Source organism: Blennius ocellaris (genome assembly GCF_963422515.1).
Source record: "Blennius ocellaris genome assembly, contig: SCAFFOLD_58, whole genome shotgun sequence".
Taxonomy (NCBI): domain Eukaryota; kingdom Metazoa; phylum Chordata; class Actinopteri; order Blenniiformes; family Blenniidae; genus Blennius; species Blennius ocellaris.
In genome coordinates this window covers 56858-84357 of record NW_027661901.1, presented here as the reverse complement: position 1 = coordinate 84357, position 27500 = coordinate 56858, and the positions used below count along the sequence as shown (strand labels likewise).

General features: G+C 54.3%; 3 protein-coding genes across 3 annotated transcripts in view; 1 reads left to right on the top strand and 2 right to left on the bottom strand.

Moving 5' to 3' along the window:
- The window catches only part of LOC308148627 (uncharacterized protein), a gene marked incomplete at its 5' end in the record, with an annotated part of 14841 nt that extends 4846 nt beyond the window's left edge, over positions 1–9995 (bottom strand). The window contains 17 exons of the mRNA XM_080522121.1: positions 366–409; positions 1246–1293; positions 1403–1617; positions 1687–1796; positions 2785–2952; positions 3034–3126; positions 3612–3737; positions 3809–3900; positions 4647–4755; positions 4953–5109; positions 5187–5353; positions 5421–5542; positions 5607–5714; positions 5776–5965; positions 6142–6241; positions 9632–9714; positions 9872–9995. Of these exons, the coding sequence (XP_080378247.1) occupies positions 366–409; positions 1246–1293; positions 1403–1617; positions 1687–1796; positions 2785–2952; positions 3034–3126; positions 3612–3737; positions 3809–3900; positions 4647–4755; positions 4953–5109; positions 5187–5353; positions 5421–5542; positions 5607–5714; positions 5776–5965; positions 6142–6241; positions 9632–9714; positions 9872–9995 (2056 nt within the window). The remainder of the gene's footprint in view (positions 1–365; positions 410–1245; positions 1294–1402; positions 1618–1686; positions 1797–2784; positions 2953–3033; positions 3127–3611; positions 3738–3808; positions 3901–4646; positions 4756–4952; positions 5110–5186; positions 5354–5420; positions 5543–5606; positions 5715–5775; positions 5966–6141; positions 6242–9631; positions 9715–9871) is intronic.
- Positions 9996–11300: 1305 nt separating this feature from the next.
- ift46 (intraflagellar transport 46 homolog (Chlamydomonas)) lies at positions 11301–17617 on the bottom strand. The gene is given in 7 exon segments (XM_080522146.1): positions 11301–11878; positions 13019–13147; positions 13216–13309; positions 14812–14912; positions 14915–14958; positions 14960–15086; positions 16800–17617. Coding segments are annotated over 7 exon segments (960 nt in total). The 5' UTR covers positions 16911–17617; the 3' UTR covers positions 11301–11524.
- A 1557-nt stretch (positions 17618–19174) lies between these two features.
- Positions 19175–24092, top strand: slc25a11 (solute carrier family 25 member 11). The gene is made up of 9 exons (XM_080522139.1): positions 19175–19365; positions 19697–19849; positions 20576–20693; positions 20765–20853; positions 21268–21358; positions 21433–21523; positions 21616–21715; positions 23542–23593; positions 23664–24092. Exons 1-9 carry the CDS (start codon positions 19301–19303, stop codon positions 23817–23819), a joined length of 915 nt encoding a protein of 304 aa, XP_080378265.1. The 5' UTR covers positions 19175–19300; the 3' UTR covers positions 23820–24092.
- The last annotated feature ends 3408 nt before the right edge of the window (positions 24093–27500 follow it).

The following is a 27500-nucleotide window of genomic DNA, read 5'->3' as shown; positions in this document are numbered from 1 at the left end:
CAGACGTGTTGTCAGACGTGTTGTCCAGACGTGTTGTCCAGACGTGTTGTCAGACGTGTTGTCCAGACGTGTTGTCAGACGTGTTGTCAGACGTGTTGTCCAGACGTGTTGTCCAGACGTGTTGTCAGACGTGTTGTCAGACGTGTTGTCAGACGTGTTGTCAGACGTGTTGTCAGACGTGTTGTCCAGACGTGTTGTCAGACGTGTTGTCAGACGTGTTGTCAGACGTGTTGTCAGACGTGTTGTCAGACGTGTTGTCAGACGTGTTGTCAGACGTGTTGTCAGACAGCGCCCTCTAGTGGCTTCACCAAACATACACAGGAATCTTTAGTGGAGCGTCACTATGAGTCAACCAGTCAACTCACCAGTCCCACTGTGGTCGTCCTGCTGGAGGGAGCGCCATGGACACCTGGACACACACACACACACACACACACACACACACACACACACACACACACACACACACACACACACACACACACACACACACACACACACACACGGCCTGTTACAGGACTACAAACATGGAGGACGGCCTGTTACAGGACTACAAACATGGAGGACGGTCTGTTACAGGACTACAAACATGGAGGACGGCCTTCTACAGGACTACAAACATGGAGGACGGCCTGTTACAGGACTACAAACATGGAGGACGGCCTGTTACAGGACTACAAACATGGAGGACGGCCTGCTATAGGACTACAAACATGGAGGACGGCCTGCTACAGGACTACAAACATGGAGGACGGTCTGTTGCAGGACTACAAACATGGAGGACGGTCTGTTGCAGGACTACAAACATGGAGGACGGCCTGTTACAGGACTACAAACATGGAGGACGGTCTGTTACAGGACTACAAACATGGAGGACGGTCTGCTACAGGACTACAAACATGGAGGACGGTCTGCTACAGGACTACAAACATGGAGGACGGCCTGTTACAGGACTACAAACATGGAGGACGGCCTGTTACAGGACAACAAACATGGAGGACGGCCTGTTGCAGGACTACAAACATGGAGGACGGTCTGTTACAGGACTACAAACATGGAGGACGGTCTGCTACAGGACTACAAACATGGAGGACGGTCTGCTACAGGACTACAAACATGGAGGACGGCCTGTTACAGGACAACAAACATGGAGGACGGCCTGTTACAGGACAACAAACATGGAGGACGGCCTGTTGCAGGACTACAAACATGGAGGACGTCAGGGGCTGGAGGTGTGAAACTGACCGGGGAGCTTCAGAGGAAGACAGTTTCTTCTTCTTCAAACTGTTTGTTCTAGAAACAGAGATTAAAGAAAGAAAAGACTTTACAGACTGGAAGCCTTACAGAGGGACACAGCGCCCCCATGTGGACTGGAGGACACACGTCTGGACGTGGCTCTGACCTGCAAGTCGTCCTCGGACTGCGTGCTGAGGACGGAGACACCTGGACACAGGAGGACCGGGAGGACGGGGGGCAGGAGGGCTGGAAGGGGGGGCAGGAGGACGGGGAGGACGGGGGACAGGAGGGCAGGAGGGGGGGGCACGAGGACGGGGGACAGGAGGGCAGGGGGGAGGGGCAGGAGGAAGTCATGTCCGTCCAGAACCAGCGGCGCTCGTCCTGCAGGACGAGCGAAGCGTCAGGACCAGCAGGGTCAAAGACAATAACAACAACGTGGCGGCAGGTTACCGTGGTAACCATGGTAACCGTCGCCTGGATACAGAAGGTCCGTCGCTCCCGGTAACAAAGCCGCTCCATGGCCCTCTGAAGCTCCGCCCCTCGTAGGAACCCCGGGTCACCTGGTCAGGATCACAGCAAAAGCTGAGTCATGGGGTCCTGGTCTCAGGCCCCTGGTCTGCTGGACCTGGTCTCCTGAACCTGGTCTGCTGGACCTGGTCTCCAGGACCTGGTCTGCTGGACCTGGTCTCCTGGACCTGGTCTCCAGGACCTGGTCTGCTGGACCTGGTCTCCTGGACCTGGTCTCCTGGATCTGGTCTCCAGGACCTGGTCTGCTGGACCTGGACCCGGGAGCCTTGATGAGCTCAACGAGCCCCAATGTGGGCGGAGTCAAAGTTGAGGTGTGTTGGTTTGTGGGTAACATGATTGGGCCGCGTGAAGCTGATGCATCATTCCAGTCTGTCAGTGCTGCTCTGCTAACCTGCTAACCTGCTGCTCTGTAAACCTGCTGCTCTGCTAACCTGCTAACCTGCTGCTCTGCCAACCTGCTGCTCTGCCAACCTGCTGCTCTGCTAACCTGCTGCTCTGCTAACCTGCTGCTCTGCTACCTGCTAACCTGCTGCTCTGCCAACCTGCTGCTCTGCCAACCTGCTGCTCTGCTAACCTGCTGCTCTGCTAACCTGCTGCTCTGCTACCTGCTAACCTGCTGCTCTGCCAACCTGCTGCTCTGCTAACCTGCTGCTCTGCTACCTGCTAACCTGCCAACCTGCTGCTCTGCTAATCTGCTACCTGCTAACCTGCTGCTCTGCTACCTGCTAACCTGCTGCTCTGCTACCTGCTGCTCTGCTAACCTGCTGCTCTGCTACCTGCTGCTCTGCTAACCTGCTGCTCTGCTAACCCGCCGCTCTACCAGGAGCTGCTCATGGTGTTCCAGCTCACTAATGACAATTAGCTTGTAGCCTAGCTACTGTTCAGCCCCGCAGCTCGCTAGCATGTGGGAGGGCGGAGTTACGTGATGCTCCTGAACGCGTCACTCAGCCCCTGCAGGTGAAACCAGACCGACATGGCCTCCGGGCCTACAGCGTCCCCCCTGACCAGCAGTCGGCTGACCTTCTCTGCTCCGCAGGTACGTTTCCAAGGAAACGGGAAGAGGCGGGAACACGAAGGCTCCTCCAATCAGAGCCCGGCTGAGCACCTGTCCTTCATCCTGAAGGCGGAGCCATCGCAGGAAGCGCCGGACGGGGCGGAGCCTCCGGTAAGCCATCTGTGAATGGTGGCCTGCCCGTCAGCCAATCAGAAGACAGGGCGGAGTCAGGACAGACGGACCAATCAGGTGACTGATGGAGGGCGGGGCCTTACCTGTGCCGTACACCTGAGTGAAGGTGGTGTTGGTCAGGAAGCAGGACAGGGGACAGTGGACCACCTTCAGTCTGCGGAGGACCACCACCGACACTGGAGACACAGGACAGTCAACAACAGTCAGAGACAGACAGACAGTCAGACAGAGACAGTCAGATGGAGACAGTCAGTGAGACGGATACAGTCAGACGGAGACATTCAGAGACAGACAGTCAGACAGAGACAGTCAGACGGAGACAGTCAGACAGAGACAGTCAGAGACAGAAGTCAGACAGAGACAGTCAGACAGAGACAGTCAGACAGAGACAGTCAGACGGAGACAGTCAGACAGAGACAGTCAGACAGACAGTCAGATGGAGACAGTCAGACAGACAGTCAGACAGACAGTCAGAGGCAGAAGTCAGACAGAGACAGTCAGACAGACAGTCAGACAGACAGTCAGAGACAGAAGTCAGACAGAAACAGTCAGACAGAGACAGTCAGACAGACAGACAGAGACAGTCAGACAGACAGTCAGACAGACAGTCAGAGACAGAAGTCAGACAGAGACAGTCAGACAGACAGTCAGACAGACTGACTTGGCAACAGCTGCTGGTGGACTTCAGGCTGAGACGTGGAGAAAAGCTTCACCATGATTGGCTGGTCACTGGCTCCGTCGTCCAATCGCAGCCAGCGGTACTCCAGAAGGCCCGCCCCCTGGCCGCCTGGATAAACAATCAGATCATGGGTCGTTCTCTTCTGGACTCGGTTCTGCTGTCGCCATGGCAACACCTACCCTCACTCCTGATTCGCTCCGATCGCCCAGAGAAGGTCAGCAGACCGATGACATCACACAGGGCGCCATGGGGCTGTTCCAGGACCTCCTGGCTGAGGACACACCAGACCACCAGCAGGTCGCTGTAGACCATTAGCAGGTCTCTGCAGACCATTAGCAGGTCTCTGCAGACCACCAGCAGGTCTCTGCAGACCACCAGCAGGTCTCTGTAGACCACCAGCAGGTCTCTGCAGACCATTAGCAGGTCTCTGCAGACCACCAGCAGGTCTCTGCAGACCACCAGCAGGTCTCTGTAGACCACCAGCAGGTCTCTGCAGACCACCAGCGGGTCTCTGTAGACCACCAGCAGGTCTCTGCAGACCACCAGCAGGTCGCTGTAGACCATTAGCAGGTCTCTGCAGACCACCAGCGGGTCTCTGTAGACCACCAGCAGGTCGCTGTAGACCATTAGCAGGTCTCTGCAGACCACCAGCAGGTCTCTGTAGACCACCAGCAGGTCTCTGCAGACCACCAGCGGGTCTCTGCAGACCACCAGTGGGTCTCTGTAGACCATTAGCAGGTCTCTGCAGACCACCAGCGGGTCTCTGTAGACCACCAGCGGGTCTCTGCAGACCACCAGCGGGTCTCTGTAGACCATTAGCAGGTCTCTGTAGACCACCAGCAGGTCTCTGTAGACCACCAGCGGGTCTCTGTAGACCATTAGCAGGTCTCTGTAGACCACCAGCAGGTCTCTGTAGACCACCAGCGGGTCTCTGTAGACCATTAGCAGGTCTCTGTAGACCACCAGCAGGTCTCTGTAGACCATTGTAAGAGATGTGGGTGGAGCCAGAGACTGTACCTGTTGTAGAAGGTATAGGTGGGCGGAGCCGGCAGGTGGGCGGGGGCAACAGAGGATTCTGGGAGCACTGAGATGTGTGTGTGGGGGTTCCTGCTGTTCACACTGATCTCTGCACACACACACACACACACACACACACACACACACACACACACACACACACACACACACACACACACACACACACACACACACACACACACACACACACACACACACACACACACACACACACACAGAAGCAAGGCATGCTGGGGGTTACAGCCCGCCAACCACAGCCGAACAGAACCAACAGCAGAACCTCACCGATGTCGTCAGACGGCGCTGGGTAGAGCGCCTTCACTCTGTAGCGTCTCAGGGTGATGATGTCACCAGGCGTCAGGTGGCAGAACCAACGCACACACACACTGTTCCACATCACCACACACACACTTCCTGTAGGGTCACACACCTCCAGCAACGCCTGCACACACACACACACACACCAGTTCTCCAGGAGTCTCCAGGTGTCTCCAGGTGGGAGGAGGACTGAGGACTTACCTTGTATGGACACTGGCAGTTCCGGTCCGTCTTGCCGTAGTACATGAGGTGTGACTTGTCGATGATGCGTACGATCAGCTGACGCTCCACGGTGCCCCGTGTGAGGCGGCGCCGTCTGGACAGGAAGTCGTGTCTGAGCTCGGAGACGCTTGTCTCGGGACGTCCACCTGCAGACCAAACATTGAGCGGTCAGCAGGAACTGGACCGCGGGGATCCAGAACCACAGACCGATACCTTCGTCCTCCTCCGGGTCGTCCTCAGGGGCGGAGCTTCTGTCCACGCCGCCCCGCTGGGGTCCACGCGGTTCCACAGCGGCAGGAAGACGCTCCGATTGGCTCTCAGGGGGACCGGAGACCCTGTCCACAACAGGTCCGGCAGTCAGGGCCCTGCTTCCTCTCCAACGATGATGTCATCACTCACCTGCAGGTGGCGAGGACCCGAACCACGGCAGTCTGTTCCAGTCCTCCGTCCCGGCGCCTCCTCCGTCCTGCACCTCGTCCCTTAGCTCCGCCCACACCAGCCGGAAAGCTGCAGGAGGACCACACCTGTCTGTGACATCACACGGCTCCGCCCCCTCCGCCCCACTCACCTGTCCAAACCTCCAGAGGACAAGGGGGCCGCTGGGAGCTGAGCACTCATGGCGGCGCTGAAGGTGGAGCTGTACACTGTCCGTCCAGGAAAGAGGACACGTCTCTCCACCAGGCTGTTCAGACCAGGGTCCAGAGTCACCTGGACTCTGCAGTCCCCGTCTGTCAGCGTGACGTCATACAGGTCCTCTCCTGGAGACAAGTGAGACATGAGAGACAGCTGAGACATGAGACAGGTGAGACATGAGAGACAGCTGAGAGAGGAGGGACAGGTGAGACATGAGAGACAGGAGGGACAGCTGAGATAGGAGGGACAGGTGAGACAGGAGGGACAGGTGAGACAGGAGGGACAGGTGTGAGGGTCTCACCACGGAGGACAGCCTGGGGGAAGTAGACCGGGGAGCCCAGGTCTCTGGTGTAGCGCCGCACCTCCACCACCCGCAGGACGTCCCTGCAGACCAGAGACGCCTGAGAGACAAAGCAGAGGGACAACATCACCCAGCTGCTGCAGGACATCCAGGTGAGACGGGTGGACAGGAGAGAGACAGGTGGACAGGAGAGACAGGTGGGAGGAGAGAGACAGGTGGGAGGAGAGAGACAGGTGGGAGGAGAGAGACAGGTGGACAGGAGAGACAGGTGGGAGGAGAGAGACAGGTGGGAGGAGAGAGACAGGTGGACAGGAGAGACAGGTGGACAGGAGAGACAGGTGGGAGGAGAGAGACAGGTGGGAGGAGAGAGACAGGTGGACAGGAGAGACAGGTGGACAGGGGAGAGACAGGTGGACAGGGGAGAGACAGCTGGACAGGAGAGACAGGTGGGAGGAGAGAGACAGGTGGACAGGAGAGACAGGTGGACAGGAGAGACAGGTGGACAGAGAGAGACATGTGGGAGGAGAGAGACAGGTGGACAGGAGAGAGACAGGTGGACAGGAGAGACAGGTGGACAGGAGAGAGACAGGTGGACAGGAGAGACAGGTGGGAGGAGAGAGACAGGTGGACAGGAGAGACAGGTGGGAGGAGAGAGACAGGTGGACAGGAGAGACAGGTGGGAGGAGAGAGACAGGTGGGAGGAGAGAGACAGGTGGACAGGAGAGACAGGTGGACAGGAGAGACAGGTGGGAGGAGAGAGACAGGTGGGAGGAGAGAGACAGGTGGACAGGAGAGACAGGTGGGAGGAGAGAGACAGGTGGGAGGAGAGAGACAGGTGGGAGGAGAGAGACAGGTGGACAGGAGAGACAGGTGGACAGGAGAGACAGGTGGGAGGAGAGAGACAGGTGGACAGGAGAGACAGGTGGACAGGGGAGAGACAGGTGGACAGGGGAGAGACAGCTGGACAGGAGAGACAGGTGGGAGGAGAGAGACAGGTGGGAGGAGAGAGACAGGTGGACAGGAGAGACAGGTGGACAGGAGAGACAGGTGGGAGGAGAGAGACAGGTGGGAGGAGAGAGACAGGTGGACAGGAGAGACAGGTGGACAGGAGAGAGACAGGTGGGAGGAGAGAGACAGGTGGACAGGAGAGACAGGTGGGAGGAGAGAGACAGGTGGGAGGAGAGAGACAGGTGGGAGGAGAGAGACAGGTGGACAGGAGAGACAGGTGGACAGGAGAGACAGGTGGGAGGAGAGAGACAGGTGGACAGGAGAGACAGGTGGACAGGGGAGAGACAGGTGGACAGGGGAGAGACAGCTGGACAGGAGAGACAGGTGGGAGGAGAGAGACAGGTGGACAGGAGAGACAGGTGGACAGGAGAGACAGGTGGGAGGAGAGAGACAGGTGGACAGGAGAGAGACAGGTGGGAGGAGAGAGACAGGTGGACAGGAGAGACAGGTGGACAGGGGAGAGACAGGTGGACAGGGGAGAGACAGCTGGACAGGAGAGACAGGTGGGAGGAGAGAGACAGGTGGACAGGAGAGACAGGTGGACAGGAGAGACAGGTGGACAGGAGAGACAGGTGGACAGAGAGAGACATGTGGGAGGAGAGAGACAGGTGGACAGGAGAGAGACAGGTGGACAGGAGAGACAGGTGGACAGGAGAGAGACAGGTGGACAGGAGAGAGACAGGTGGACAGGAGAGACAGGTGGGAGGAGAGAGACAGGTGGACAGGAGAGACAGGTGGGAGGAGAGAGACAGGTGGACAGGAGAGAGACAGGTGGACAGGAGAGAGACAGGTGGGAGGAGAGAGACAGGTGGACAGGAGAGACAGGTGGGAGGAGAGAGACAGGTGGGAGGAGAGAGACAGGTGGGAGGAGAGGCAGGTGGACAGGAGAGAGACAGGTGGACAGGAGAGACAGGTGGACAGGAGAGAGACAGGTGGACAGGAGAGACAGGTGGACAGGAGAGAGACAGGTGGACAGGAGAGACAGGTGGGAGGAGAGAGACAGGTGGACAGGAGAGACAGGTGGACAGGAGAGAGACAGGTGGACAGGAGAGACAGGTGGGAGGAGAGAGACAGGTGGACAGGAGAGACAGGTGGACAGGAGAGACAGGTGTACAGGAGAGACAGGTGGGAGGAGAGAGACAGGTGGACAGGAGAGAGACAGGTGGACAGGAGAGAGACAGGTGGACAGGAGAGACAGGTGGGAGGAGAGAGACAGGTGGACAGGAGAGACAGGTGGGAGGAGAGAGACAGGTGGACAGGAGAGAGACAGGTGGACAGGAGAGACAGGTGGGAGGAGAGAGACAGGTGGACAGGAGAGAGACAGGTGGACAGGAGAGACAGGTGGACAGGAGAGAGACAGGTGGACAGGAGAGACAGGTGGGAGGAGAGAGACAGGTGGACAGGAGAGACAGGTGGACAGGAGAGAGACAGGTGGACAGGAGAGACAGGTGGGAGGAGAGAGACAGGTGGACAGGAGAGACAGGTGGACAGGAGAGAGACAGGTGGACAGGAGAGACAGGTGGACAGGAGAGACAGGTGGGAGGAGAGAGACAGGTGGACAGGAGAGAGACAGGTGGACAGGAGAGAGACAGGTGGACAGGAGAGACAGGTGGGAGGAGAGAGACAGGTGGACAGGAGAGACAGGTGGGAGGAGAGAGACAGGTGGACAGGAGAGAGACAGGTGGACAGGAGAGACAGGTGGGAGGAGAGAGACAGGTGGACAGGAGAGAGACAGGTGGACAGGAGAGACAGGTGGGAGGAGAGAGACAGGTGGACAGGAGAGAGACAGGTGGACAGGAGAGAGACAGGTGGACAGGAGAGAGACAGGTGGGAGGAGAGAGACAGGTGGACAGGAGAGACAGGTGGGAGGAGAGGCAGGTGGACAGGAGAGACAGGTGGACAGGAGAGAGACAGGTGGGAGGAGAGAGACAGGTGGACAGGAGAGACAGGTGGGAGGAGAGAGACAGGTGGGAGGAGAGAGACAGGTGGGAGGAGAGAGACAGGTGGACAGGAGAGAGACAGGTGGGAGGAGAGAGACAGGTGGACAGGAGAGAGACAGGTGGACAGGAGAGACAGGTGGGAGGAGAGGCAGGTGGACAGGAGAGACAGGTGGACAGGAGAGAGACAGGTGGGAGGAGAGAGACAGGTGGACAGGAGAGACAGGTGGGAGGAGAGAGACAGGTGGGAGGAGAGAGACAGGTGGACAGGAGAGAGACAGGTGGGAGGAGAGAGACAGGTGGACAGGAGAGAGACAGGTGGACAGGAGAGAGACAGGTGGGAGGAGAGAGACAGGTGGACAGGAGAGACAGGTGGGAGGAGAGAGACAGGTGGACAGGAGAGAGACAGGTGGGAGGAGAGAGACAGGTGGACAGGAGAGACAGGTGGACAGGAGAGAGACAGGTGGACAGGAGAGAGACAGGTGGGAGGAGAGAGACAGGTGGGAGGAGAGAGACAGGTGGACAGGATCAGTAAAAGCCCTGACCTGTGAGGGACGGGGTCCGGACCGGGTCCGGTCCGGACCAGACTCGGGTCTGGACCGGCTCAGGCTCCGGAGGAGGACGCAGCCTGCAGCCGCCATGACAGTCGTCAGACAATAACAGCGCGGTGCATGACGGGAAACGGAAACATTTCACAGACTTCCGGTTGGTTTCGCTCCAAACTGCAACTTTAACCTTCTAATTCATGTTTACGAATCTTTCAGGAGAATCGCTCGTTTCTTTACGTTTGTCTAAGACTACAGGAAGTGACGTCACGGTGACAGACGCTCTGTGGGCGGCCCCAAGGCCGTACTGCTCACAGTCAGACGCCTCGTTCCGTGCTGGAGGGTGACGCAGCGCCGCCGCCATATTGGATGGGTCTCCTCGCGCTCCGGTGTGTCCAGGAGCACCAGAGTCAACGAGAGTTCAGAGAAAGAGCAACTTTGTTCACAAAAACCTGAAGCAGCTGAAGAGTTTAAATACGTTACATAAAACTGTGTGTCATGAATCTGCTCGCACACACACCAAAAAACAATATTGTCTTAGTGAAAGATTTATTCCAACAGTAAAAAGAGCTGTGGTAGGGTAGGGTAGGGTAGGGTAGTGTGTGTGTACGTGCCTGAAACCGTTACAATGAAGTGAATATACTCACAGCACACAATACTCTAAACATGTATACATGCCTGTGTTATTGGAGTACATAAGGGCCGTGGCCCTCACTCTCAATCTAAACATTTATTAACGCTCCATATCATGTCAGTGTTTGTTAAAATGCTTCAAACAAAGTATCTCAGCATTAATGATCAGTTTTGTGTGTAAATGTGGTGTGATTATTATGACAGACGGACTCCAGCTTCCTCAGTACAACTGCATGTACTGGAGGCAGTGACCCATCCAACATGGCGGCTCCTCACGGCGGAAGAGGAGGAGCTTCTTCCTCAGGGTGTCCACCTTCCTTTAATGACCTGGATTGTCTTCACTGTTGATCCCGTCCACTTCTAGTTTCTTTATTGTTCTACGGTCACACTTCTGTCCTTATCCTAGAAAAGCTGGAGCTCCGCTGCAGAACAACAACAACAACAACAACAACAACAACAACATCTATTTATACCACCAGAGGTTTCCCAGGGAGCACTTGGACATTCCTGCACGCATTCCTGGGGGGGAGGGTGTCAGTGTGTGTGTGTGTGTGTGGGGGGGGTCAGTGTGGGAGGGGTCAGTGTGGAGGTGGGGGCGTCAGTGTGTGTGTGTGTGGGGGGGGTCAGTGAGGGGGGTCAGAGTGGAGGTGGGGGTGTCAGTGTGTGTGTGTGTGGGGGGGGTCAGTGTGGGGAGGTCAGTGTGGAGGTGGGGGCGTCAGTGTGGGGGGTCAGTGAGGGGGGTCAGTGTGGGGGGGTCAGTGTGGGGGGGGGGTCAGTGTGTGGGGGGGTCAGTGTGGGGGGTCAGTGAGGGGGGTCAGTGTGGAGGTGGGGGTGTCAGTGTGTGTGTGTGTGTGGGGGGGGGTCAGTGTGGGGGGGTCAGTGTGGGGAGGTCAGTGTGGAGGTGGGGGTGTCAGTGTGTGTGTGTGTGTGGGGGGGGGTCAGTGTGGGGGGGTCAGTGTGGGGGGGTCAGTGTGGAGGTGGGGGTGTCAGTGTGTGTGTGTGTGTGTGTGGGGGGGGGTCAGTGTGGGGGGGTCAGTGTGGGGAGGTCAGTGTGGAGGTGGGGGTGTCAGTGTGTGTGTGTGTGTGTGGGGGGGGGTCAGTGTGGGGAGGTCAGTGTGGAGGTGGGGGTGTCAGTGTGTGTGTGTGTGTGGGGGGGGTCAGTGTGGGGAGGTCAGTGTGGAGGTGGGGGCGTCAGTGTGTGTGTGTGTGGGGGGGTCAGTGTGGGGGGTCAGTGAGGGGGGTCAGTGTGGGGTGGGGGGGTCAGTGTGCCCTCTGCACAAAGTGGGCGGAGTCTCTGAACTCCAGGTACAGGCTGAAGATGAGGTGCAGCGCCTGCAGGCGGGAGCAGTACAGCGGGACGTCCAGCAGGGAGCAGACCAGGTCCACGTAGCGCTCCAGGCTGCAGCGCAGCCGCGCCGGCGGCAGGCGCAGCCGCTGCAGACGCTCCTCCAGCTGCGCCGGCCACTCCTGCATCAGCACGTCCACGTCCGGCATGCGGCGGCCATATTGGACGCTCGCCGCCGGCTTGGAGCGGTGCAGGGCGCCGATGCTCTGGATCCAACTGTCCACCAGGCGGGGGTTGGAGTGGGGGAGGGGCACGCTGCTCACCTTCACCTGCAGGACACCACGCCACACTGTGTGTACCTCTGCACTGTGTGTGTGTGTGTGTGTGTGTGTATACCTCTGTAGTGTGTGTGTACCTCTGTAGTGTGTGTGTGTACCTCTGTAGTGTGTGTGTGTACCTCTGTAGTGTGTGTGTGTACCTCTGCACTGTGTGTGTACCTCTGTAGTGTGAGTGTGTGCCTCTGTAGTGTGTGTGTACCTCTGCAGTGTGTGTGTGTGTGTGTGTGTGTGGACCTCTGCAGTGTGTGTGTACCTCTGTAGTGTGAGTGTGTGCCTCTGTAGTGTGTGTGTGTACCTCTGCACTGTGTGTGTACCTCTGTAGTGTGAGTGTGTGCCTCTGTAGTGTGAGTGTACCTCTGCAGTGTGTGTGTGGACCTCTGCAGTGTGTGTGTGTGTGTGTGCGTGTCTACCTCTGCAGTGTGTGTGTGTGTGTACCTCTGCAGTGTGTGTGTGTGTGCCACTGCAGTGTGTGTGTGTACCTCTGCAGTGTGTGTGTGTGTGTACCTCTGCAGTGTGTGTGTGTGTGTGTGTGTGTCTACCTCTGCAGTGTGTGTACCTCTGCAGTGTGAGTGTGTACCTCTGCAGTGTGTGTGTGTGTGTGTACCTCTGCAGTGTGTGTGTGGACCTCTGCAGTGTGTGTGTGTGGACCTCTGCAGTGTGTGTGTGTGTGTGTGTGTGTGTGTGTCTACCTCTGCAGTGTGTGTACCTCTGCAGTGTGTGTGTGTGTGTGTGTGTGTACCTCTGCAGTGTGTGTGTGTGTGTGTGCCACTGCAGTGTGTGTGTGTACCTCTGCAGTGTGTGTGTGTGTGTGTGTGTACCTCTGCAGTGTGTGTGTGTGTGTGTGTGTGTCTACCTCTGCAGTGTGTGTACCTCTGCAGTGTGTGTGTGTGTGTGTGTGTGTACCTCAGCAGTGTGTGTGTGTACCTCTGCAGTGTGTGTGTGTGTGTGTACCTCTGCAGTGTGTGTACCTCTGCAGTGTGTGTGTGTGTACCTCAGCAGTGTGTATACCTCTGCAGTGTGTGTGTGTGTGTGTACCTCTGTAGTGTGAGTGTGTACCTCTGCACTGTGTGTGTGTGTACCTCTGCAGTGTGTGTGTGTGTGTGTGTACCTCTGCAGTGTGTGTGTGTGTACCTCTGCAGTGTGCTGCTTGCTCTCCTCTGACAGCCACAGTGACATCACCGTAGGATCCGACTGTTTCACACTCGGTTCGTCCAGAACCTCCAGACCCAGAACGTCTGGTTTCCCATCGGGCCGCGGAACCTGAACGCATCACACAGCCACTGAGTGTGTGTGTGTGTGTGTGTGTGTGTGTGTGTGTGTGTGTGTACCTTCAGAAAAGCATCAATGTCTCCAACAGCTGGAATAAAGTCTGGAATGAACGGCTTCAGACTGTGATCCAAGTCCACTGACTGAGGGGAGTACCTGGAGGAGGAGGAGGAGGAGGAGGGAGGGGGGAGGAGGGGGGAGGGAGGGGGGGAGGAGGAGGAGGAGGAGCAGGGAGGGGGGGAGGAGGAGGAGGAGGGGGGGGGTGAGGAGGAGGAGGAGGGGGGGAGGAGGAGGAGGGGGGGGTGAGGAGGAGGAGGAGGGGGGGGGGAGGAGGAGGAGGAGGAGGAGGGGAGGAGGAGGAGGAGGGGGGAGGGGGAGGAGGAGGAGGAGGAGGAAGAGGAGGGGGGAGGGGGGAGGAGGAGGAGGGGGGGAGGAGGAGGAGGAAGACGAAGGGGAGGAGGATGAAGAAGAGGAAGAGGAGGAGGAGGGGGAGAAGGAGGAGCATGTGGGTGAAGCTGAAAGCTGATTGGTTGTAGCAGTATGACATCAGTAGTTGCTGCCATGAGCTGGTGGTGCGTTCAGGGTCAGTGGGAAAACTCAGTTCTGACCTCACTCTGACCCCCAGAACCAGGAACAGCAAGACGGAGGCAAGAAGTAGTAGTAGTAGTAGTAGTAGTAGTAGTAGTAGTAGTAGTAGTAGTAGTAGTAGTAGTAGTAGTAGTAGTAGTTTTAGTAGTAGTAGCAGTAGCAGTAGCAGTAGTAGCAGTAGTAGTAGCAGCAGTAGCAGTAGCAGCAGTAGTAGCAGTAGCAGTAGTAGCAGTAGCAGTAGTAGCAGTAGCAGCAGTAGCAGTAGCAGTAGCAGCAGTAGTAGCAGTAGTAGCAGTAGCAGCAGTAGTAGCAGTAGCAGTAGCAGTAGTAGCAGTAGCAGTAGTAGCAGTAGCAGCAGTAGCAGTAGCAGTAGCAGTAGCAGCAGTAGTAGCAGTAGTGAGCAGTAGCAGCAGTAGTAGCAGTAGCAGTAGCAGTAGTAGCAGTAGCAGCAGTAGTAGCAGTAGCAGTAGTAGTAGCAGTAGCAGTAGTAGCAGTAGCAGTAGTAGCAGTAGCAGCAGTAGCAGTAGCAGTAGCAGCAGTAGTAGCAGTAGTAGCAGTAGCAGCAGTAGTAGCAGTAGCAGTAGCAGTAGTAGCAGTAGCAGTAGTAGCAGTAGCAGTAGGCAGTAGCAGCAGTAGTAGCAGTAGTAGCAGCAGTAGCAGTAGTAGCAGTAGCAGTAGTAGCAGTAGTAGCAGTAGCAGCAGTAGCAGTAGCAGTAGCAGTAGCAGTAGCAGTAGTAGCAGCAGTAGCAGTAGTAGCAGGAGCAGTAGCAGTAGTAGCAGCAGTAGCAGTAGCAGTAGCAGCAACAGTAGCAGTAGTAGTAGTAGCAGCAGTAGCAGTAGCAGTAGCAGTAGTAGCAGTAGCAGTAGCAGTAGCAGTAGTAGCAGTAGTAGTAGTAGCAGTAGTAGTAGTAGCAGTAGCAGCAGTAGCAGTAGCAGTAGTAGCAGTAGCAGTAGCAGTAGCAGTAGTAGCAGTAGCAGTAGTAGTAAGTAGCAGCAGTAGCAGTAGCAGTAGCAGCAGTAGCAGTAGCAGTAGCAGTAGCAGTAGCAGTAGCAGTAGCAGTACTACGTACCGGGTGATGTACTTGAACAGCTCTCTGATCTCCGTGGAAACCGGCAGGTTGACGTAGTCCGCCGGGTCGTACGCTCCGTCTGGACCTCCTGCTGACTCCTCTCCTCCTCCTCCTCCTCTTCCTCCTCCTCAGAGTCTTCATCAGACTCCTCCTGCCTCCTCCTCAGGGCTCCGCCCCGGCTGACCTTTGACCTCAGGACTGTGCTCCTGGTCTGAGTCTCCACTGCTGCTGTTGGCCGACATCAGGCTGAGACCTGTCCTTCTGGAGGACACACACTGCAGAGAGACAGAGGACACACTGCAGAGAGAGAGAGGACACACTGCAGAGAGACAGAGGACACACTGCAGAGAGAGAGAGGACACACTGCCAGAGAGACAGAGGACAACCACTTGCAGAGAGACAGAGGACGCACTGCAGAGAGGAGAGAGGACACACTGCAGAGAGACAGAGGACACACTGCAGAGAGACAAAGGACACACTGCAGAGAGACAGAGGACACACTGCAGAGAGAGAGAGGACACACTGCAGAGAGACAGAGGACACACTGCAGAGAGAGAGAGGACACACTGCAGAGAGACAGAGGACGCACTGCAGAGAGAGAGAGGACACACTGCAGAGAGACAGAGGACACACTGCAGAGAGACAAAGGACACACTGCAGAGAGAACAGAGGACACACTGCAGAGAGAGAGAGGACACACTGCAGAGAGAGAGAGGACACACTGCAGAGAGACAGGGGACACACTGCAGAGAGACAGAGGACACACTGCAGAGAAACAGAGGACACACTGCAGAGAGAGAGAGGACATACTGCAGAGAGAGACAGAGGACACACTGCAGAAGACAAGAGGACACACTGCAGAGAGAGAGAGGACACACTGCAGAGAGACGAGAGGACATACTGCAGAGAGAGAGAGGACACACTGCAGAGAGACAGAGGACGCACTGCAGAGAGAGAGAGGACATACTGCAGAGAGACAGAGGACACACTGCAGAGAGACAGAGGACACACTGCAGAGAGAGAGAGAGGACACACTGCAGAGACAGAGGACACACTGCAGAGAGACAGAGGATGCACTGCAGAGAGAGAGAGGACACACTGCAGAGAGACAGAGGACGCACTGCAGAGAGACAGAGGACACACTGCAGAGAGAGAGAGGACACACTGCAGAGACAGAGGACGACACTGCAGAGAGACAGAGGATGCACACTGCAGAGAGAGAGAGGACACACTGCAGAGAGACAGAGGACGCACTGCAGAGAGACAGAGGACACACTGCAGAGAGAGAGAGGACACACTGCAGAGAGACAGAGGACGCACTGCAGAGAGACAGAGGACGCACTGCAGAGAGAGAGAGGACACACTGCAGAGAGACAGAGGACGCACTGCAGAGAGACAGAGGACACACTGCAGAGAGAGAGAGGACACACTGCAGAGAGACAGAGGACGCACTGCAGAGAGACAGAGGACACACTGCAGAGAGAGAGAGGACACACTGCAGAGAGAGAGAGACCGAGGACACACTGCAGAGAGACAGAGGACACACTGCAGAGAGAGAGAGGACACACTGCAGAGAGACAGAGGACGCACTGCAGAGAGACAGAGGACACACTGCAGAGAGATGAGGACACACTGCAGAGAGACAGAGACACACTGCAGAGAGAGAGAGGACACACTGCAGAGAGACAGAGGACACACTGCAGAGAGAGAGAGGAACACACTGCAGAGAGACAGAGGACGCACTGCAGAGAGACAGAGGACACACTGCAGAGAGAGAGAGGACGCACTGCAGAGAGACAGAGGACACACTGCAGAGAGAGAGAGGACACACTGCAGAGAGACAGAGGACACACTGCAGAGAGAGAGAGGACACACTGCAGAGAGACAGAGGACGCACTGCAGAGAGACAGAGGACACACTGCAGAGAGAGAGAGGACGCACTGCAGAGAGAGAGAGGACACACTGCAGAGAGAGAGAGAGAGAGTTACCAGAGACAGTCGAGGACTCTCCACCTCCTCCTCCTCCACCTCCAGACTCTCGTCGTACGGTTGATTCTTCAGAAGGAGCCGGTCGCCTCTTCCCCAGACCTCAGGCTGCATGGGGGGGCTGAGGGGGGGCTGCAGACAGGGGGCGCTGCAGACAGGGGGGGCTGCAGACAGGGGGGGCTGAGGGGGGGGTGCTGCAGACAGGGGGCGCTGCAGGGAGCAGGATTGTTTGCTGAGTTTTCAAAGTTCTCTTATTCAGAAATCCAGGATATGAACAGAACTATCCTGGACCGGAATGACGTCATGACCACCAGGAAGTTTGGAGGAAATCATGTTGTACTTCTCGTCATATTCAAACTTTCAATTTTCTTTTATTTTGAAATGACACATCCTGAGCTGGCCTACGATTAATCACGGATTTATGGCAACTGAAGAACAGAATAGAATAGAACAGAACAGAACAGACACGTTCAGTGGCTCCACTCTCCTGAAGCTAACGTTAGCCACCTAGCATCCACAACAACCGCGATGTAAAAGCATTAACACCTCCTTAGACGGTGGCTCCCGGTGTCCCGGTGTCCCGGTGCTCCCGTTAGACCGCTGGAAACGTCCCGGTGGAGTTGAATTCGTCTGTTTCGTCTGTTCCGTCAGTGTGAGCAGCTCGCCGCCCCGCGAGCCAACAGTCCTGCTGCCGGGCAACGGGCCGCGCGGGGCCTGCTGGGTAATGTAGTCTCACCCCGAGTGGGTCCGTGTTCCTCTGGGGTCGAAGCTTATTATTATTATTATTATCATCATTATTATTATCATCATTATCATTATCATTAGCATTATCATCATTATCATTATTATTATCATTATCATTATTATTATCATTATTATTATTAGCATTAGCATTATCATCATTATTATTATCATCATTGTCATTAGCATTAGCATTAGCATTATCATCATTATCATTATTATTATTATTATCATTATTATTATCATTATTATTATCATTATTATTATCATTATTATTATTAGCATTAGCATTAGCATTATCATCATTATTATTATCATCATTATCATTAGCATTAGCATTATCATCATTATCATTATTATTGTTATTATCATTATTAACATCATTATTATTATCATTATTATTATATTTATTATCATCATTATTATTATCATTATTATTATCATTATTATTATTATTGTTGTCATTATTAATATTATCATTATTATTATTATTATTATTATTATCATCATCATCATTATCATCATCATCATTATCATTATTATTATTATTATTATCATAAGCATTATTATTATCATCATTATCATTATTATTATTATTATTATCATTATTATAATTATTATTATCATCATTATCATTATTATTATTATAATCATTAACATTATCATTATTATCAGTATTATTATTATCATTACTATTGTTATTATTGTTGTTATTGTTGTTGTTGTTGTTGTTGTTGTTATTGTTGTTGTTACAGTCAGTCTATGTCCAGATGAACTGTTGAAATATTAGGCAGGAACAAAACGTTGTTCTATGTAGAACATGAACAGATAGAGGCTGAAGTCCATTAGAACCTTGTGCTGGTTCTAGAGCCCATGAGGTCGGAGGTCATGTGATCAGCGTGACGTCCACAGCAGCAGCGTTTAACCAATGGGAAGAACGGTAAGCTGCTTTTAAACTACCCCTGCCATGTGTTGATCCATTGATCACCTGTTAGTTTCCAGCAGTACAACAGTTGATGCTCCTCGTCTTCGTTCTACTCAGTCCAATCCTGAGTCCTGGAACCCCTAGAACCCCAACAACCCAAATCTACTGTGAACATGATCCCACCTGGTCCGTCTTCACTGAACACCCTGAGAGTAAAGTGGCTCTTAGTGACGTCACTCTGAGAACTCTCTTACAATGGCTATTCTCAGCATGTTATTGAAGGTTTCTCAGACTTTTGTGACGTAATAAATTCTCCTCGACATGAGCTTTGCTCCACACTCTCCATCAAAGATCAGGATTTCTGTTCTCCACAGATTTAGTGGTCATTATGTTTTATCAAACCATAATTTCACGCTGACTGATGCGATGCTCCGAAAATATATATATTTTTTTTTAAAGTCAACACTGATCACGTGACCCTGCTCCGTTCTGAACATTTCGTCAGTCTTTCACTGTGTCAGCGTCACGTTACACAAGCTCAGAGATGACGTCATCTCCGGAGAAACCTTCGCTGTGTTGTGTGTTTCCTTCACTCTGTTCCCCCGTGCTACAACGGACCCACACATGGTTCCGACCACTGCTGTGGGTTCGGGTGTTTCCGCTCGCGGCTCCTGATTGGTCGCAGTGTGTTCGGCTCGTCCCCGATTGGTCAGCCTTCCTCCGCCGTCTCGGACCTGTCCGCTCCAGAGTCACCTTGCACCGGCAACAGAGCGCCGTCCGGCCCGGAGGCACACATACCGTCACTGACCGAGCCGAACCAGGCCGAACCAGGCCGAACATGGCGGAGGCAAAGCCTAAGACGTCCCCGAAGAGCATCAAGTTCCTGTTCGGCGGCCTGGCGGGGTGAGAGCTGCTCGCGGCTAGCGGCTAGCGGCTAACGGCTAACGGCAGGGGTCGGGTGGGGGGTAACGGAGGAGCTCGTCACAGCGGGGAGGTGTCATGGAGGAATCTGTACCCTCACTGCCTGACGTCCTCTGTGACGGGACCTGACAGGTTCACCAGGTCAACCAGAACTAACCAACCAGCGAGGAGCCCATCGTCTCACTGTGTGTGTGTGTGTGTGTGTGTGTGTGTGTGTGTGTGTGTGTGTGTGTGTGTGTGTGTGTGTGTGTGTGTGTGTGTGTGTGTGTGTGTGTGTGTGTGTGTGTGTGTGTGTGTGTGTGTGTGTGTGCAGGATGGGGGCCACGGTGTTCGTGCAGCCGTTGGACCTGGTGAAGAACCGGATGCAGCTCAGTGGCCAAGGAACCAAAGCTCGAGAGTACAAGACCAGTTTCCACGCTCTGACGTCCATCCTGAGGAACGAGGGGGTGGGGGGCATCTACACCGGGTAACTGTCCCCCTTAACTACCCTGGTCACTACACTGGTCACTACCCTGGTCACTACCCCCCTGGTCACTACCCTGGTCACTATCCTGGTCACTCTCCTGGTCACTACCCCCCTGGTCACTACCCCCCTGGTCACTATCCTGGTCACTCTCCTGGTCACTACCCCCCTGGGAACTACCCTGGTCACTATCCTGGTCACTATCCTGGTCACTACCCCCCTGGTCACTATCCTGGTCACTCTCCTGGTCACTACCCCCCTGGTCACTACCCTGGTCACTACACTGGTCACTCTCCTGGTCACTACCCCCCTGGTCACTACCCTGGTAACTTCCCTGGTAACTATCCCCCTTAACTACCCTGGTAACTACCCTGGTCACTATCCTGGTGGTCCAGGTGTCCCAGGTGGTCCAGGTGTTGAGGTGTCCCTGGTGGTCCAGGTGTTGAGGTGTCCCAGGTGTCCCTGGTGGTCCAGGTGTCCCAGGTGGTCCAGGTGTTGAGGTGTCCCTGGTGGTCCAGGTGTTGAGGTGTCCCTGGTGGTCCAGGTGTCCCAGGTGGTCCAGGTGTTGAGGTGTCCCTGGTGGTCCAGGTGTCCCTGGTGGTCCAGGTGTCCCAGGTGTTGAGGTGTCCCTGGTGGTCCAGGTGTCCCTGGTGGTCCAGGTGTTGAGGTGTCCCTGGTGGTCCAGGTGTCCCTGGTGGTCCAGGTGTTGAGGTGTCCCTGTGTGGTCAGTCTGTCAGCAGGTCTGCTGCGCCAGGCCACCTACACCACCACCCGTCTGGGGATCTACACCATCCTGTTTGAGAAGATGACCGGAGACGACGGCCGGCCGCCAAACTTCTTGCTCAAGGTGACGTCCCCGCGGGCGGCCAGTGCGCCGTGCTAGAATGCTAACGTGCTAACGGGCTGCTCCCCCTGCAGGCGCTCATCGGCATGACGGCCGGAGCCACCGGAGCCTTCGTGGGAACGCCAGCAGAGGTCGCTCTGATCCGCATGACGGCGGATGGACGGTGAGGACCGTTAGCCTGATGCTAGCCTTCCTGTTAGCGTGATGCTAGCCCTGTTAGCCTGATGCTAGCCTTCCTGTGAGCCTGATGCTAGCCTTTCTGTTAGCCTGATGCTAGCCTTTCTGTTAGCCTGATGCTAGCCCTGTGGCTGCAGGTTGCCTGTTAGCCTGATGCTAGCCTTTCTGTTAGCCTGATGCTAGCCCTGTGGCTGCAGGTTGCCTGTTAGCCTGATGCTAGCCCTGTTAGCCTGATGCTAGCCCTGTGGCTGCAGGTTGCCTGTTAGCCTGATGCTAGCCTTTCTGTTAGCCTGATGCTAGCCCTGCTAGTCTGATGCTAGCCTTTCTGTTAGCCTGATGCTAGCCCTGTTAGCCTGATGCTAGCCTTTCTGTTAGCCTGATGCTAGCCCTGTGGCTGCAGGTTGCCGGTGGACCAGCGCAGAGGATACAGTAACGTGTTCAACGCCCTGGTTCGTATCACCAGAGAAGAAGGAGTGACCACGCTGTGGAGGGTGAGCTCCTCTTCCTCCTCTTCCTCCTCTTCCTCCTCTTCGTCACCATAGCTCCTCATGACGGTGTGTTTCAGGGCTGCATCCCCACCATGGCCCGAGCAGTGGTGGTCAACGCTGCTCAGCTGGCCTCGTACTCCCAGTCCAAACAAGCACTCCTCGACACAGGTACACACACACACACACACACACACACACACACACACACACACACACACACACACACACCTGCTGGTGTGACGCTGCATGTTCCCGACCAGGTTACTTCGGAGACGACATCCTGTGTCACTTCTGCGCCAGTATGATCAGCGGCCTGGTGACGACGGCCGCCTCCATGCCTGTGGACATCGTGAAGACCAGGTGAGACTGGTGGTGATCCAGTACCGGTATCGGGTTCTGATCCAGTACCGGTATCGGGTATCGGGTCCTGATCCAGTACCGGTATCAGGTTCTGATCCACCATTAACCACGGGTCAGAGTTCTGATCCATGTACTGCTTCCTTTTCTGACCTTCTACTAACCTCAAGTTCTCTTTTGAGACAAAACATGTAACCAACCAACCTACCAGCCTACCTACCTACCTACCTACCTACCTACCTACCTACCTACCTACCTACCTACCTACCTACCTACCTACCTACCTACCAACCAGCCTACCTACCTACCTACCTACCTACCAACCAGCCTACCTACCTACCAACCAGCCTACCTACCTACCAACCAGCCTACCTACCTACCTACCTACCTACCAACCAGCCTACCTACCTACCAACCAGCCTACCTACCTACCTACCTACCTACCAACCAGCCTACCTACCTACCTACCTACCTACCAACCAGCCTACCTACCTACCAACCAGCCTACCTACCTACCAACCAGCCTACCTACCTACCTACCAACCAGCCTACCTACCAACCTACCTACCAACCAGCCTACCTACCTACCAACCAGCCTACCTACCTACCTACCAACCAGCCTACCTACCAGCCAGCCTACCTACCTACCTACCTACCAACCAGCCTACCTACCTACCTACCAACCAGCCTACCTACCTACCAACCAACCAGCCTACCTACCAACCAGCCTACCTACCTACCAACCAGCCTACCTACCTACCAACCAGCCTACCAACCAGCCTACCTACCTACCTACCAACCAGCCTACCTACCTACCAACCAGCCTACCTACCTACCTACCAACCAGCCTACCAACCAGCCTACCTACCTACCAACCAGCCTACCTACCAACCAGCCTACCTACCTACCAACCAGCCTACCTACCTACCTACCTACCAGCCTACCTACCTACCAACCAGCCTACCTCCCTACCAGCCTACCTCCCTACCTACCTACCAGCCTACCTACCTACCAACCAGCCTACCTACCAGCCTACCTACCTACCAGCCTACCTACCTACCAACCAGCCTACCTACCTACCAGCCTGCCTACCTACCAACCAGCCTACCTACCTACCAACCAGCCTACCTACCTACCAACCAGCCTACCTACCAACCAGCCTACCTACCTACCAACCAGCCTACCTCCCTACCAGCCTACCTCCCTACCTACCTACCAGCCTACCAACCAACCTACCTACCTACCTACCAACCAGCCTACCTCCCTACCTACCAGCCTACCTACCTACCAACCAGCCTACCTACCTACCTACCAGCCTACCTACCTACCTACCAACCAGCCTACCTCCCTACCTCCCTACCAGCCTACCTCCCTACCTACCTACCAGCCTACCTACCTACCAACCAGCCTACCTACCAGCCTACCTACCTACCAGCCTACCTACCTACCAACCAGCCTACCTACCTACCAGCCTGCCTACCTACCAACCAGCCTACCTACCTACCAACCAGCCTACCTACCTACCAACCAGCCTACCTACCAACCAGCCTACCTACCTACCAACCAGCCTACCTCCCTACCAGCCTACCTCCCTACCTACCTACCAGCCTACCAACCAACCTACCTACCTACCTACCAACCAGCCTACCTCCCTACCTACCAGCCTACCTACCTACCAACCAGCCTACCTCCCTACCAGCCTACCTCCCTACCTACCTACCAGCCTACCAACCAACCTACCTACCTACCAGCCTACCTCCCTCCCTACCTACCTACCTACCTACCTCCCTACCTACCAGCCTCCCTACCAACCACCTGTTCTCTTCCAGGATCCAGAACATGAGGATGATTGACGGGAAGCCGGAGTACAAGAACGGACTGGTGAGTGGAGGATGTGGGCGGAGCCTCAGCTCGGTCACATGACTATCACTGACTGTGTGTGTGTGTGTAGGAGGTGTTGGTGCGTGTGGTAGGCAAGGAAGGCTTCTTCTCCCTGTGGAAAGGTTTCACTCCGTACTACGCTCGTCTGGGGCCGCACACCGTCCTTACCTTCATCTTCCTGGAGCAGATGAACCGTCTGTACAAGACCTACGTCCTGGACCGCTGACACTCACACACACACACACACACACACACACACACACACACACACACACACACACACACACACACACACACACACTGACACACTCACACTCACACACACACTCACACTCACACTCACACACACACACACACACACACACACACACACTGTAAAATAAAAATCTCACTGAGTTTTTATTGTTCTAATTATTAAAGTTGTTCAAGTGAATCACTGCATTCTGGGACGGGCTGGTTACCATGGTAACAGAAGAAATAAACTGACGTCTTAGTTTAATTTTTTACTCTTGTCTTTTTTTTTACTTTTAAGTTTCAACATTTTTAAGATGTTAAAGCTCCACAAGAGTTCAGACTGATGTGGGCGGAGCTTCTGTGGTGGGAGGAGCCTGCTGTAGGTCAGGGGTGCTTCCAGGCTGAGCTGATGTTGGGGGCGGGGCCAGCTTGGAGCTAATGCTAGGAGGAGCTATGAAACTTGAACCATGTGATCATTGAGTGTCAGTCCACTGAGAGGACAAGATGGCTGACGGTTCACCAACGGTTCAACGGTTCACCAACGGTTCACTGTGATGGTTCACCAACGGTTCACTGTGATGGTTCACCAACGGTTCAACGGTTCACCAACGGTTCACTGTGATGGTTCACCAACGGTTCACTGTGACGGTTCACCAACGGTTCACTGTGACGGTTCACTGTAACGGTTCAACGGTTCACTGTAATGGTTCACCAACGGTTCAACGGTTCACTGTGATGGTTCACTGTGACGGTTCACCAACGGTTCACTGTAACGGTTCACTATGACGGTTCACTGTGACGGTTCACTGTGATAGTTCACCAACGGTTCACTGCAACGGTTCACTGTGATGGTTCACCAACGGTTCACTGCAACGGTTCACTGTGATGGTTCACCAACGGTTCACTGCAACGGTTCACTGTGATGGTTCACCAACGGTTCACTGCAACGGTTCACTGTGACGGTTCACCAACGGTTCACTATAACGGTTCACTGTGATGGTTCACCAACGGTTCACTATAACGGTTCACGATGGTTCACCAACGGTTCACTATAACGGTTCACTGTGATGGTTCACCAACGGTTCACTGCAACGGTTCACTGTGATGGTTCACCAACGGTTCACTGCAACGGTTCACTGTGATGGTTCACCAACGGTTCACTGCAACGGTTCACTGTGATGGTTCACCAACGGTTCACTGCAACGGTTCACTGTGATGGTTCACCAACGGTTCACTGCAACGGTTCACTGTGATGGTTCACCAACGGTTCAGCGGTTCACCAACAATAGAAAAGTCACTCCACTGACCCCTGGTGTTCAGACAAGGTGCTGACACTCCTCTCAGTAACATGAGGCGGAAGTACAACTGCAGACTACAATGCTACAGGCTACAATGCTACAGGCTACAATGCTACAGGCTACAATACTACAGACTACAATGCTACAGGCTACAATGCCACATACTACAATGCTACAGGATACAATGCTACAGGCTACAATGCTACAGGCTACAATGCCACAGACTACAATGCTACAGACTACAATGCCACAGACTACAATGCTACAGGCTACAATGCTACAGACTGCAATGCCACAGACTACAATGCTACAGGCTACAATGCCACATACTACAATGCTACAGGCTACAATGCCACATACTACAATGCCACATACTACAATGCCACATACTACAATGCTACAGGCTACAATGCCACATACTACAATGCTACAGGATACAATGCTACAGGCTACAATGCTACAGGCTACAATGCCACAGACTACAATGCTACAGACTACAATGCCACAGACTACAATGCTACAGGCTACAATGCTACAGACTACAATGCCACAGACTACAATGCTACAGGCTACAATGCCACATACTACAATGCCACATACTACAATGCTACAGGATACAATACTACAGGCTACAATGCTACAGACTACAATGCCACAGGCTACAATGCTACAGACTACAATGCTACAGGCTACAATGCTACAGACTATAATGCTACAGGCTACAATGCTACAGGCTACAATGCCACAGACTACAATGCTACAGGCTACAATGCTACAGACTACAATGCCACAGACTACAATGCTACAGGCTACAATGCTACAGGCTACAATACTACAGACTACAATGCTACAGACTACAATGCTACAGGCTACAATGCCACATACTACAATGCCACATACTACAATGCTACAGGATACAATGCTACAGGCTATATGTCCGGTGTAAAGCACCACTCAGGAAATCATGAAGTTATGAATTGATGAAACTTCATCACATGTGATTCCAACTGTCAGCACTGTGACACACACACACACACACACACACACACACACACACACACACACACACACACACACACACACACACACACACTTCCGCTGTAATGATACTTTCCGACGCAAACTGAGTTTTGGAGGTAACAAACAGCAAGAGAAGAGGAAGTGACACTGTGTGTGTGTGTGTGTGTGTGTGTGTGTGTGTGTGTGTGTGTGTGTGTGTGTGTGTGTGTGTGTGTGTGTGTGTGTGTGTGTGTGTGTGTGGTTTCCTGCTCATGTTCTGCTCTAACCTCCATAAAAGGCGTCGACGCCTCACGATGTGAAAGTAACTGAAATTAGTAACTTAATCTTTTCTCAGCAGAAGAAAAGTAATGCATTACTTTTTAGAGTATCGTTCAGACTGTTTCATTGTCAACTCTATGTTCTGCGATGTACACGTGTGGTACTGTGTGTATATTGTGTATACTGTGTACAGTGAGGTACTGTGTGTACTACTGTTTGATGTCAGGCTGAAGGTTTTGCAGTGCAGAGTAGAAGTACTTGTAGTAACAGGCCGAGTACTCTGCTGACACACAGGCCCCAACTAGCTCAGGTATGTGTGTGTGTGTGTGTGTGTGTGTGTGTGTGTGTGTGTGTGTGTGTGTGTGTGTGTGTGTGTGTGTGTGTGTGTGTGTGTGCGTGCGTGTGTGTGTGGCTCCGCCCTCCAGTTACCAGATCCTCGCTATGTTGAAGGAAAACTAGTTGAGTAGTAAAGTCAGAGAGACGAGTACTACTTTAATACTTCATATGTCCGCGTGGCTCCACAGCGCCCTACATCACCGTCAACCTCCAACAGCCACACGCTGCACACTCGTCCAACGACTGACTCCCAAAGTAAACAGGAAGTGACTGACTCCCAAAGTAAACAGGAAGTGGTAGTCAGGGAGAGAGACAGTCGGAGGGAGAGAGAGAGAGACAGTCGGAGGGAGAGAGAGAGAGACAGTCGGAGGGAGAGAGAGACAGTCAGAGGGAGAGAGACAGTCGGAGGGAAAGAGACAGTCGGAGGGAGAGAGACAGTCGGAGGGAGAGAGACAGTCAGAGGGAGGGAGACAGTCGGAGGGAAAGAGAGACAGTCAGAGGGAGAGAGACAGTCGGAGGGAGAGAGACAGTCGGAGGGAGAGAGACAGTCGGAGGGAGAGAGACAGTCGGAGGGAGAGAGACAGTTAGAGGGAGGGAGACAGTCGGAGGGAAAGAGAGACAGTCAGAGGGAGAGAGACAGTCGGAGGGAGAGAGACAGTCGGAGGGAAAGAGACAGTCGGAGGGAAAGAGACAGTCGGAGGGAGAGAGAGACAGTCGGGGGGAGAGAGAGACAGTCGGAGGGAAAGAGACAGTCGGAGGGA